The sequence below is a fragment of the Oncorhynchus mykiss genome, chromosome 16, assembly GCF_057628025.1.
Source record: "Oncorhynchus mykiss isolate SJ-2025 chromosome 16, ASM5762802v1, whole genome shotgun sequence".
NCBI lineage: Eukaryota > Metazoa > Chordata > Actinopteri > Salmoniformes > Salmonidae > Oncorhynchus > Oncorhynchus mykiss.
This window is the reverse complement of record NC_143037.1, coordinates 6,948,565-6,961,762: the sequence shown is the minus strand read 5'-3', so window position 1 is coordinate 6,961,762 and position 13,198 is coordinate 6,948,565. Positions and strand designations below refer to the sequence as shown.

The following is a 13,198-nucleotide window of genomic DNA, read 5'->3' as shown; positions in this document are numbered from 1 at the left end:
TTTACTCTGAAACGTGGGAACATTGACTTTAAAACCCATAACAATTATTTGATGAAAAATGACTTTACTGCTATTAGCCCATACAAACACATTGAATAACAGATTCACTGTATGGAACAACAGATAGTCCCCCCCCCAAAAAAAAAAATCAAAAGGAAGTTTGTTCTGGTGTCTGTCCAATATCTGAGAGATATAAGAAAGATCAGGATTTATTTTTTTTATATAATTTTTTTTACATGTATTTAACCCCTTATACAGTCTCCATTATATACTTCCGTTTATTTTTACAACTGGTGGGGGGCGGGACTTTCAGAGTCTTGTGAGGCCCGTGGACATTCTAGAGTCTCACCTTTCCACAGAGGGGACAAATTAGTGTGTAGCCCAAACTGTTGGGACACTACAGACAGAGGTTGGCAGATCGGCGACTTCAGAAGAGTCTCCTGACACTTGTGGAGGTCGTAGATCAAAACGGAGAACATCGCCGTGTTCTTGACAGTCTCGTCTTTCCATAGCAAGGTCATATTAATGTTAAACGATAGACCTTTTTCGTGAGAAAACCGATTTTCGGGATGCCTACTGGTCTGACAAACACTGATCTAACTCTGTCTTTCACTGCAGATAGGGCTCATCTCTAGCTTAAACTGACTGATTTTTTAATGGGGATGTTTTATTATGCTAATTTAATTTTCACGGGGGCGTGGACATTGAGTCCACATTTTTTTTTTAAAAAGCTATAATGACCCTCGACCTATATGCACACCAGTGTGTGATAATCGGATTTCTCTGTCTGCACTCTGTAACAAGTGCCTGAAAGGATATTATTTGTGTCTGCTGAAATCAAAAAGTGTGTTTTTACTCTAATCAAACGCTTTCACCCTAGGAGAGATTTTATCCTTGTCTTGTCCATGGCCGTAATCTTTGAGGGATTTACACTACCGTTCGAAAGTTTGGGGTCACTTACAAACGTACATACTTACAGCTACAAAAGTCATTTAGAACATTAACAAGGTCTACACTTTATTTCTGAACAGTTTGATGTTATTGTAATGGACAAAAATAAGTGCTTTTCTATCAAAAACAAAGACATTTTTTAGTGACCCCAAACTTTTGAACGGTAGTGTACATGTCCACCAGTATGTGCTGTTGCTGTCGTATTTGCGTCACAAATGTCTTGTGAATGAGACTCATTAAGCATGTAGCCTATGAGGATTGGAGTATCAAATAGGCTTTGGTGTGTAGAGTAGGCTTTCACCTGGTACACTGAATTGTGACTTGTGTTGGGAGAATCTGGAATATTAATACCATCTAGTGGCCAGAAGCATGAAGTAGTAGAGATACCTCAGAACAACTGACCTGCTCTTTAATATTTGGAACAAGTAGGATATGTTGTCTTTGATGTTTTATTTACCCTCAGAACCAGCAGCTCCTGAACAAACTCACAGAACTAAAGAAAGAAGCTATTCCAAAGTGTCACTTTTTCAATAAGATTTGACAGTTACTCTTTTAACATTTCTCTTTATTGCTTTCGTTGTTTCAAAAAAAAAAAAACTCTCACTCTTTTACCAACAATCTTACACAGATAATTCAATTTTAATATAAGTAAGACAAGAGCACTAAAGTATCTATTTTCTCATGCCAGCTTCTAGGACACAATATACCACCATCATTCATCGAAAGCCCCATACGCAGAAACTCATTATTTTTGGTACAGTTTATTTAGATTTTTACAATTAAACTTTATTTAACAGTTGGTACAGTCGGTCAGAATATAAGATAAACCTGAGTTGACTGAGGTTGGTATGCTTTGTCGAGGAATATGTGTAGTGTTGTTATTTTTTACCAGGGCAGTTCTGAACCATTCCAGTTGTAGGCTTTCCCTGTTTTGTCAATATTCAGGCTATCTATAATGCTCATGAGGCAGTGCACGGAGTGGCCCGTGCTGAAGAGCTTGTCCTTGGGCACATTCTTGTGATAGGGACGAGACAAATCCGTATTCACTGTGCCGGGATGCATGGACACGCACACCACTCTGGGCCTGCTCCTCCCCAGTTCAATGGACAGGTTACGCGTGGCCATGTTGAGTGCTGCTTTGGACATCCTATAGCTGTACCACCCGCCAAGACCTAGATAGACAGACAGACTTAATTCTGAAATGGTTCAACTTACAAGTTGAATAGCCACGCCCATACGCAGGTCACATAATGTCCCTCGCTTTTAAAAACGTATAGACTGCTTGATGTGTGAATGTGTAACCACAAACGTAAGTCGATAAAACGGTCAAATTATATTAGCCTACATCAATGCACTCTATTTGAAATGGTCCAATGTGAAAGTCAAATAGACGCCCTTAGACACGTGATCGTTCATAAGGATGAGTCATAAGGAAAAGAAGGACGGAGCACGCCCCCATTCTCATCGACGGGGCTGTAGTGGATCAGGTTGAGAGCTTCCAAGACAGCACACAAAGACAGTCATGAAGAGGGCAAGACAAAACCTATTCCCCCTCGGGAGACTGAAAAGATTTGGCGTGGGGCCTCAGATCCTCAAAAGGTTTTACAGCTGCACCAGAGAGAGCATCCTGACGGGTTGCATCACTGCCTGGTATGGGAACTGCTCGGCCTCTGACCGCAAGGCACTACAGAGGGTAGTGCGTACGGCCCAGTAAATCACCGGGTCCAAGCTTCCTGCCATACAGGACCTCTATACCAGGCGGTGTCAGGGGAAGGCCCTAAAAATGGTCAAAGACTCCAGCCACCCTAGACATAGACTGTTGTCTCTGCTACCGCACGGCAAGCAGTACCAGAGCGCCAAGTCTAGGTCCAAGAGGCTTCTAAACAGCTTTTACTCCCAAGCCATAAGACTCCTGAACAGCTAATCAAATGGCTACCCAGACTATTTGCATTGCCCCTCCCCCTCTTATACGCTGCTGCTACTCTCTGTTATTATCTATGCATAGCCACTTTAATAACTCTACCTATATGTACAAAATTACCTCAACACCGGTGCCCCCCGCACATTGACACATTGCCTCGGTTCCGGTACCCCCTGTATATAGCCCCACTATTGTTATTTACTGCTGCTCTTTAATTCATTTGTTATTCTTATCTCTTACTTCTTTAGGGATTTTCTTAAAAGTGCATTGTTAGTTAAGGGCTTGTAAGTAAGCATTTCACTGTAAGGTTGTTATTAATTGATCAAATTGTTAAAATATTAAACAAATTAAATACAAATCAAAAATCAAATGTAATTTGTCACAACAGGTAGACCTGTTGTATTCCGAGCATGTGACAAATAACATTTGATTTTCGATTTGAATATGATTTGTCTAATATTTTAACAATTCGATCAATTAAGATGATTCTATGATTGATGGGATTGACTTCCAAAAATGATACATTTGATGCCTACCGTTATCACCAATGGATCCGACTTTTGCAGTGATGTTGACAATGATCCCACTATGCTGTTTGGCTTTCTCTGGCGGCTGCTGGCCAAATGCACCACTACCCTTCTGCAACAGCGGAGCGAAGTACTTGGCCATCACCAATGGTCCCACAGTGTTTGTTGTCAACGTTGAGATTATTCCCTAAAAACACAACAATGAATGAGTCTGACATTTGAAAAACCACTCGTTTTAGTATACAGTTGAGGGATGGGGCTAGGGAAAAAAATGTATCACCTCTCAAATCCATAGACAGTATTCTCAATATAAGGACTGCCAGTCCATGACATCCACATGATAGTTTTAACCATGTTGTGAAGAATGTTGAATGACATCGTTTACAATCAATAAGTAAATATAGTACGGGTTCTGAGGGGCTATTCAAGTTGTAACATTTTCATCAACAAAATACCTGTCATTGATTTCAAATTCTCAAAAATGTATTTACCAATATAGCCCAGCTATTAACCAATCACAGATGTAGCTTTAACTGTTCAACAAGCCGATTGTTTTAGTTTTCACTAGTTCCATCACTGATCGTCGTATGACTCGATTTAGCTAGCTTACCTGTGCAGAAACATCCTTCAGGCTGGTCTCACCTTTGCCAGAGGGATGAAGCATCGCTGAGGAGTTGATGATCAGGTCAACTTTGCCGAATACCTTTTTAACATGTTCAGCCGCGCGTTGGATGTCATCTTCTCTGTTTACGTCCAATTTCAGAACTGTCATTTTCCCCGGATGTTGCGCAACTAAGCTCATCAACTCCGCGGCATTGTCCGGATTTCTGCATGTCGCGATCAATGCTCCTGGGGCTTTGTTTATTAAGATATTTCTGCAAAATTCGAGTCCCAGTCCCCTACTCGCACCCTGTACCAGTGCTACGGCAGCCATGACAAGACGTGAATGCGACGAAGCCACAGCAACGCCCTCTGTGGGGCGTAGAGAAATCAACTTACACAACCCCAATGTATTTTGTTTTGTAACAAACACTCAGTCTGGCTAGACTGAGCGCCTTTCTGTTAGCGCTGTCATGTCAACTCTCTGCCATTAATTTGAATAGCAAAGATATCACTGGTGAATTAATGAGATCTAGGCCCTGTGTGACCTTAACATTCTATACTCTTCTAATATCACGAAACTGTATTTCATATAGTCAATGTTAACACAACCATTAAATGAAAAATCCACCCAGAACCACAAAATCCCTTTAATTTACAGTGTTCAATAACAATATGTGAGAACAATATTTTTTTTGTGAACAAATGTTTCATTTAGGAGTTAGAATGAGGTTGGTATCAACATGGAAAATCATTGTGTAAATCTGTTACAGGTCAAGTCGACTACAACATCCACAATGCAATGGGCTGGCTGGCTAGCAGACGTAGCTACACACAATAATACCAAAGACAATATCAGCATGTAACGTAGCTCGTTAGACTTAAACTGTCCTAAACAAACTGCACTATTCATTTAGGCGTATACAATCTCACCATGTTCAATCTGCAGATTGAGTTTGACGTTCGCAACGGCAGATACACTTTTGAGGAGATAGGAAACGTTATATATATACTTTTGAGGAGACACGGTGCATTCTGGGCGATCATGGGACAACTCTCCTTGAAGGAGTGAACGGGAGTCTATTGGGCGCTAGCTCAAAAACCCCAACATAAGCACACATTTCGTCAACAAGAAGTACAAATATAATTAACTTGCTAACTGTGGTATCGTATAGCTTAGAAATCGTGAGAAAACGTATTTGCGAGAAGAATAGGCACGTTTCTCGACATATACACTGACTTTGAGAAGGGATTGGGTGACGACTAGTTTAGCAACCGCCTGACGCACCATGACAACGTCAACCCAATTGGTCAACAGTCTGCTGGGTAGCGCGTTACAATTCCAAATATTCATTGGATTCTTATCTCCTTTCTATAATATCTCTGGCATCTGCACCATGCAATGCACATGCGATGCGCGCAAATGAGTGGAGGAACAAGGTGGAGTTCTTTTAAGAACGCCAGCAAAAAAAAGTCTCGATTTATATGTTGCTTATGAGTGCATTTAACACTACTTTTGGAATACAATTGGATTTTAAGGCGCGTATGAATGTTCTGTTTAATATAATGTTTCGTCATCATACCCTTTAAACATCTTAAACGTAGAATTCCGCCAAAATGTAAATTTCCGCCTAAATCAAATGAAATGCTATTGGTCACATACACACATTTAGCAGATGTTATTGCAATATCTAACAATTCATAACAATACACACACATCTAAAAGTAAAACAATGTAATTAAGAAATATATAAATATTAGAACGATCAATGTCGGAGTGGCATTGACTAAAATACAGTAGAATATAATACAGTATGTAAATATTATTAAAGTGACTAGTGTTCCATTATTAATGTGACCAGTGATTCCATGTCTATGTATATAGAGCAGCAGCCTCTAAGGTGCAGGGTTGAGTAACCAGGTGGAACCGGCTAGTGATGGCTATTAACAGTCTGATGGCCTTGAGAAATAAGTTGTTTTTCACTCTCTCGGTTCCAGCTTTGATGCATGATTAGACTGGTTAGACTGTAAACTCTCCTTCCAGACTCACATTAAGCATCTACAATCCAAAATTAAATCTAGAATTGGCTTCCTATATCGCAACAAAGCATCGTTCACTCATGCTGTCAAAAATACCCTCGTAAAACTGACCATCCTACCGATCCTCGACTTCGGTGATGTCATCTATAAAATAGCCTCCAACACTCCCAAACTTTTTATAGTCCTGTACCCCTTCAAACATTCAACGTCCAGCTGCCGTACCCCCTCTGGCACCAGGGTCAGCGCACTCTCAAATGTTGTTTTTTGCCATCATTGTAAGCCTGCCACACACACACACACACACGCACACACACACACACACACACACACTATACGATACATTTATTAAACATAAGAATGAGTGTGAGTTTTTGTCACAACCCGGCTCGTGGGAAGTGACAAAGAGGTCTTATAGGACCAGGGCACAAATAATAATATTATAATAATCAGTAATTTTGCTCTTTATTTAACCATCTTACATATAAAACCTTGTTTGTTAATCGAAAATAGTGAATAACTCACCACAGGTTAATGAGAAGGGTGTGCTTGAAAGGATGCACATAACTCTGCAATGTTGGGTTATATTGGAGAGAGTCTCAGTCTTAAATCATTTTCCACACACAGTCTGTGCCTGTATTTAGTTTTCATGCTAGTGAGGGCCGAGAATCCTCTCTCACATAGGTACGTGGTTGCAAAGGGCATCAGTGTCTTAACAGCGTGATTTGCCAAGGCAGGATACTCTGAGCGCAGCCCAATCCAGAAATCTGGCAGTGGCTTCTGGTTAAATTAAATTTTCACAGAACCACTTGTTGCAATTTGATGAGGCTCTCTTGTTCAGATATGGGTAAGTGGACTGGAGGCAGGGCATGAAAGGGACTGGAGGCAGGGCATAAAAGGGATAACAAATCCAGTTGTTTGAGTCATCCGTTTCGGGAAAGTACCTGCGTAATTGACACCCAACTCACTCAGGTGCTTCGCTTTTAACATTGTCCGTAAGCTTGAGTTCATTTGCACACACAAAAAATCATACAATGATGGAAAGACCTGTGTGTTGTCCTTGTTAATGCAGACAGTGAAGAGCTCCAACTTGTTAATCATAGCCTCATCTTATGTGCGATGTTTGAATAACATTTACAGACAAATTTATATAAATTCTACATTTAAATCATCACTTGGGAGTATAAAAATCACTTTTGACGTACAGTGCTTTGCAACCAACAATTTACCGCTGGTTTGGTGCTTGTTCACTGGGACGATTCTAACTGGAACATCCCCCCCCTCGTAAGCAAGCTACGCAAACCAGCCAATAAGATGCCATGTTGAGTAGGGGAAGGCAAGACAAACTCAAACCAAAAACCCATTGGCTTAACAATGAAGTGGCAAGGGGAATCACCAATATAACCCTGTTACACCTGTAATCCTAGATTCAAGTCATTCAGACGAGAAAAAACATCACCCAGATAGGCCAGTCGTGTGAGAAACTTGTCATCATGCAAGTGTTGAGACAAATGAAAATTATGGTCAGTAAAGAAAACTTTAAACTCGTCTCTCAATTCAAAATAATGTGTCAATACTTTGCCCCTTGATAACCACGAATATGATTTATTTTGCTGTTCCAGTACCCAACCTCACAGCCTGGGAACAGCGGATTGACAGTATGATTTAGAACAACATATTTTCCCATTCATGTCAACATTCTCTGATGTGTGAACTGTTACGGAGTCTAGTTGATAGGTATTCGACTAGCCGGACTGTTCCCCGGACTCCATGTGTAGGGATTTGTACAATGCACAAACAAGGCTATTGAACCTGACATTGGTGTCTGTCTTTATTCCTTTATCCAACATATCATACTGAAACATGAACCTCCAACCATCTTTGTGGTACCATTTGAAAGGCCACATTTGAATGTATACATTTATCAGTTAGAATATGACACCCACCCTGTATGTCTCAACCGATGTCGGGCACGACAGAAAAACATCAGATGGTGTAAAATAGGGTTTAAGCTACATTTGCGAATATGAAAAAAATAACTGAGTTTGCGCGTTTTTTAGATAGGCCTAATTGACGTTTTAAGGTAAATAAAAAAAAATAATAATACAATAAGGAAATGTATATGTTTTTAAAGGTGGAGTTTTCAAAATAAGTCAACTTTGAACACATTTATCTGTTGAATGTTTTGCCGTACAAAAAGTCACCACTTCTACAATGGGCACATGTGTACGGAAGGTTTGGTTCAAATGAAAAGGGGTGCTATCAAAAAGTGATCCGAATTCAAATGGACGTGTACATACCATGGCCTCACGGGCTCCATCCTACTTCTGACACCAACGTAGCGATTATATGCGAACAGCGACAGTGTAACGCCGGGGGTCTCGATCCAGGGTCTCCCAGAACCCAGACCTGCTTAACCACGACAGCTCCAATAAGTTGCTACAGTAGGCTATATATGCATTTCTTGTGGCCATATTGCAGCCTACACATTTATTTGGCCTACTTTGAAACTCTATTACAGCCAATAAAAGGAGGTATTTGGATACAGCTCCCCGTGTCTCCATGCGTAATTGTCCGTGGCCGCATTGGATTGGTTGACTATTCAGACAATGACATATTTATTTAATGTCTTGAATAAATCATTGATAGATTTGAAATGGTTTTAAATATATTTGCTAGTACTCCAATATTCCGGGTGTTTCGGATGTCATTTGTTACCCAGATATAATTGCGCTGACATGCCCTCAGGAGCTGTTATTTCTAGGTGGCGTCCAGAGGTGCGAGATGTCCGCAGAAATATTTTCTATACATTTTTTCCGCCGTGCGTTTTGAGTAATGTCCATAAAATAGAGCGTGTTTCTGACTTGGACTTGGTTACTATGAATGTGCGCTCTGGGCGGACGATGCAGATTAGTCATTTACATCACACATGCCCACATGCACGTCTGTGGGTAGGCCTTTTTCGGGGTTGCATGTTCATGGATTAAAACCAACCAGCATGGTCGTGGATACAAATGTAACTTTCAACCACAGCAACATGAGATCTTACGCGACAGAGAGAGCGGAAGAGCCTGACGCAACTAACATGATTTCGGAGGCGCTCGTTCCACACTTGCTGAAGATTGTACAAGAGGCGGCGTCCCCCACTTCGCAGTCTTCAACTCTGCTGATGGAGAATGGCACCAGGTGCGGGGAACAAATTCGGAACTACGACAAGGTGGAGAAAGTATTTATTGGAGCGATCCTCACCACGCTCACGCTGTTTACTATCTGCGGGAACTTGCTGGTGGTGATTTCGGTGTGCTTCGTGAAAAAGTTGCGGCAGCCGTCCAACTATCTGATCGTGTCTCTGGCGGTTGCCGACCTTTCAATCGCGCTGGCAGTTATGCCGTTTGTCAGTATAACGGACCTTATTGGGGGGCAATGGGTTTTTGGCCAAGTCTTCTGCAATGTTTTTATTGCCATGGACGTGATGTGTTGCACTGCATCCATAATGACGCTGTGCGTAATTAGCATAGACAGGTAAGTGCCCTTCCAACTCCTATTTCCCAGTGATTGACGAACTGAAATTAGGTGCCGGCGTTGTGCCGAAAATCTCCCCCATGACAGAATCCCCTCTCCCCTTCTAATTTCCTTAATTTTGTGGCTAGAGTCAAATACTTTCTATAGAACAAACCTCATAGGCAACTGAGATTAATAATTAATGCATGTGTGTTATATTAAACATAGAGGAGGGAGTAAAATGTTGGTAAGCAATAAACATTTCAGAACAACTATGGGACTGGACGCCCCCGGGTGCGGGCGGGTGCTGGGGGGGCGGGGGGGGGGGGGGGCGCCATATTGAAACAAATAGCCAAACCGAAAACTGCAGACAAAAATGCTTTCTGCTTCTAAGATCAGTGAAATGTAGGTTAAACTGACAACGGAGTGAAGAGCATAAATCTCGACTAGCAAGCAAGTAGCAGCAATGAAGGGGGGGGGGGGGGGGGGTTCTGGCAGGGGAAGATTTTCGGCATAACACCGGTACTCATTTTGGTGCCAATACTGTTTATATTTAGGTGCAGGAGCTCCGCAATACTTTTGAGATAATATTCTATAAGAGGAACAGGATCTCAAGCAGTAGAACATTCGAAGTGCGGTACTCAGCTCCAGCTCTGGTGAACACTGCTATTACCTACATAGAAGGACAAGTGTATTGTTTGTGTTGTTTTACAAGGTTATTAAATACGTTTGGTTATGATTGTTAAGTATGCATTTAATTGTTAATTGCATTTAATTTGTTAAATAAAAATGGTGGTTTGTATTTTGTGCACACATCGGCTACTTGATGAAATTGTGTGTTAATATTCCCATACATATATTCCCGTGCACCAGTTGGTCAACTAAATTAAAAATATATATTCAAAAAATCTATCATACATATTTACATAGTATATTGAGTGGGTAACACTTTCACCTCCAGAACTATATTTTCCCCCTGCAGCTGGATCGAGCTCTTTATGTCCCTGCTGTTCCCTCTACTCTGTCTCTCTGCTTCTCCCTCTACTCTGTCTCTGCTGCTCCCTCTACTCTGTCCCGGCTGCTCCCTCTACTCTGTCCCTGCTGCTCCCTCTACTCTGTCCCTGCTGCTCCTTCTATTCTGTCCCTGCTGCTCCCTCTACTCTGTCTCTGCTGCTCCCTCTACTCTGTCTCCCTGCTGCTCCCTCTACTCTGTCTCTGCTGCACCCTCTACTCTGTCTCTGCTGCTCCCTCTACTCTGTCTCTGCTTCTCCCTCTACTCTGTCTCTCTGCTGCTCCCTCTACTCTGTCTCTGCTGCTCCCTCTACTCTGTCTCTGCTGCTCCCTCTACTCTGTCTCCCTGCTGCTCCCTCTACTCTGTCTCCCTGCTGCTCCCTCTACTCTGTCCCTGCTGCTCCCTCTACTCTGTCCCTGCTGCTCCCTCTACTCTGTCTCTGCTGCTCCCTCTACTCTGTCTCCCCGCTGCTCCCTCTACTCTGTCTCCCTGCTTCTGCTCCTATCCTGTTGTAATAATAGTAACTCAAGCTCGTAAGGAGTTCAGAATTCCATTCTCAAAAGTATAGCCCAGCTGTAGTAGGCTACATTATAATAACATTGTTATACAGTATCTTATTATAATCGCTATAGTTCATTTGGGGTGAATAACTCCCCAGTTTATGTTTTCTGTTCTTGTAATGTATTTACAGTAGTATGTTCTATATGTATAAACAGTTTATGTTTATCAGCTAATTAATGATATGTATTTTTTGTTGTTTGTTCTGAGGTACCTGGGCATAACCAAGCCTCTGACCTACCCTATGAGGCAGAATGGCTGTTGCATGGCCAAGATGGTGCTGTCCGTGTGGCTCCTCTCCGCCTCCATCACCCTGCCCCCCCTCTTCGGCTGGGCCCAGAACGTAAATGACAACAAGGTGTGTCTGATCAGCCAGGACTTTGGTTACACCATCTACTCCACCTCAGTGGCGTTCTACATCCCCGTATCCGTCATGCTCATTATGTACTACCGCATCTACCGCGCCGCCAAGCTCAGCGCCGCCAAGCACACCATCACGGGCTTCCCGCGGGTCGGGGAGGAGGCGGCGCGGGGGGGAGAGGAGGCCATGGAGGAACAGGAGGAGGACAGCGTGGACTGTGTGTCGGCCGCTCTGAGGCTCCACAGGGAGGTGGAGGAGTGCACGCGATTCTCCCGGCTCGTGAGGAGCAACCGGAGGAACATGTCCATCTTCAAGCGGGAGCAGAAGGCAGCAGCCACCCTGGGGATCGTGGTAGGGGCCTTCAGTGTCTGCTGGATGCCTTTCTTCTTACTGTCCACGGCCAGACCCTTCATCTGCAGGGCGGACTGCCCTAGCTGTGTGCCCTTGTGGGTGGAGAGGACCCTGTTGTGGCTGGGCTATGCCAACTCCCTCCTCAACCCTTTCATCTACGCCTTCTTCAACAGGGACCTGAGGACCACCTACCGCAACCTGCTGCGTTGTCGTTATCGCAACATCAACCGCAAGCTGTCCGCCGTCGGGATGCACCAGGCCCTCAAACTGGTTGAAAAGACTCACTCTGTTATCTAAATGTGACCATGGTGTTATTGTTGTGGTTTTGTGGCAGCTGCTATCTAAATGGTGTTATTGTTGTGGTTTTGTGGGAGTTGCCATCTAAATGGTGTTATTGTTGTGGTATTGTGGGAGTTGCCATCTAAATGGTGTTATTGTTGTGGTATTGTGGGAGTTGCCATCTAAATGGTGTTATTGTTGTGGTATTGTGGGAGTTGCCATCTAAATGGTGTTATTGCTGTGGTTTTGTGGGAGTTGCCATCTAAATGGTGTTATTGTTGTGGTTTTGTGGGAGTTGCCACACTGAGAAAGTTTTAGGTCAATGGTATCTGCTTGCCTGGTCCTTGTGGTTTTGTGGCAGCTGCTATCTAAATGGTGTTATTGTTGTGGGTTTGTGGGAGTTGCCATCTAAATGGTGTTATTGTTGTGGTTTTGTGGGAGTTGCCATCTAAATGGTGTTATTGTTGTGGTTTTGTGGGAGTTGCCATCTAAATGGTGTTATTGTTGTGGTTTTGTGGGAGTTGCCATCTAAATGGTGTTATTGTTGTGGTTTTGTGGGAGTGGCCATCTAAATGGTGTTATTGTTGTGGTTTTGTGGGAGTTGCCACACTGAGAAAGTTTTAGGTCAATGGTATCTGCTTGCCTGGTCCTTGTGGTTTTGTGGCAGCTGCTATCTAAATGGTGTTATCGTTGTGGGTTTGTGGGAGTTGCCATCTAAATGGTGTTATTGTTGTGGTTTTGTGGGAGTTGCCATCTAAATGGTGTTATTGTTGTGGTTTTGTGGGAGTTGCCATCTAAATGGTGTTATTGTTGTGGTTTTGTGGGAGTTGCCATCTAAATGGTGTTATTGTTGTGGTTTTGTGGGAGTTGCCATCTAAATGGTGTTATTGTTGTGGTTTTGTGGGAGTTGCCATCTAAATGGTGTTATTGTTGTGGTTTTGTGGGAGTTGCCATCTAAATGGTGTTATTGTTGTGGTTTTGTGGAAGCTGCTATCTAAATGGTGTTATTGTTGTGGTTTTGTGGGAGTTGCCATCTAAATGGTGTTATTGTTGTGGTTTTGTGGGAGTTGCCGTCTAAATTGTGTTATTGTTGTGTTTTT

At 42.7% G+C, this 13,198-nt stretch overlaps 2 protein-coding genes across 2 annotated transcripts; one reads left to right on the top strand and one right to left on the bottom strand.

The window, feature by feature from the left end:
• Positions 1–1,498: 1,498 nt before the first annotated feature.
• Positions 1,499–5,017, bottom strand: zgc:65997 (SDR family oxidoreductase). The gene is made up of 4 exons (XM_021564636.3): positions 4,933–5,017; positions 4,010–4,371; positions 3,409–3,586; positions 1,499–2,123 (listed from the first exon to the last, which is right to left on the bottom strand). Exons 2-4 carry the CDS (start codon positions 4,331–4,333, stop codon positions 1,837–1,839), a joined length of 789 nt encoding a protein of 262 aa, XP_021420311.1. The 5' UTR covers positions 4,334–4,371; positions 4,933–5,017; the 3' UTR covers positions 1,499–1,836.
• Positions 5,018–9,034: 4,017 nt separating this feature from the next.
• On the top strand, positions 9,035–12,143 carry LOC110491286 (5-hydroxytryptamine receptor 7-like). Its single transcript, XM_021564635.3, has 2 exons — positions 9,035–9,558; positions 11,318–12,143. Exons 1-2 carry the CDS (start codon positions 9,035–9,037, stop codon positions 12,114–12,116), a joined length of 1,323 nt encoding a protein of 440 aa, XP_021420310.3. The 3' UTR covers positions 12,117–12,143.
• Positions 12,144–13,198: the final 1,055 nt, after the last annotated feature.

Coding starts and splice junctions, on each gene's coding strand:
- LOC110491286 (XM_021564635.3), top strand. CDS start 9,035: ATGGTCGTGGATACAAATGTAACTTTCAACCACAGCAACATGAGATCT. Junction 9,559..11,317: donor TGCGTAATTAGCATAGACAG/GTAAGTGCCCTT, acceptor GTTTGTTCTGAG/GTACCTGGGCATAACCAAGC.
- zgc:65997 (XM_021564636.3), bottom strand. CDS start 4,333: ATGGCTGCCGTAGCACTGGTACAGGGTGCGAGTAGGGGACTGGGACTC. Junction 3,587..4,009: donor TGAAGGATGTTTCTGCACAG/GTAAGCTAGCTA, acceptor TTGTGTTTTTAG/GGAATAATCTCAACGTTGAC. Junction 2,124..3,408: donor CGGATCCATTGGTGATAACG/GTAGGCATCAAA, acceptor CTGTCTATCTAG/GTCTTGGCGGGTGGTACAGC.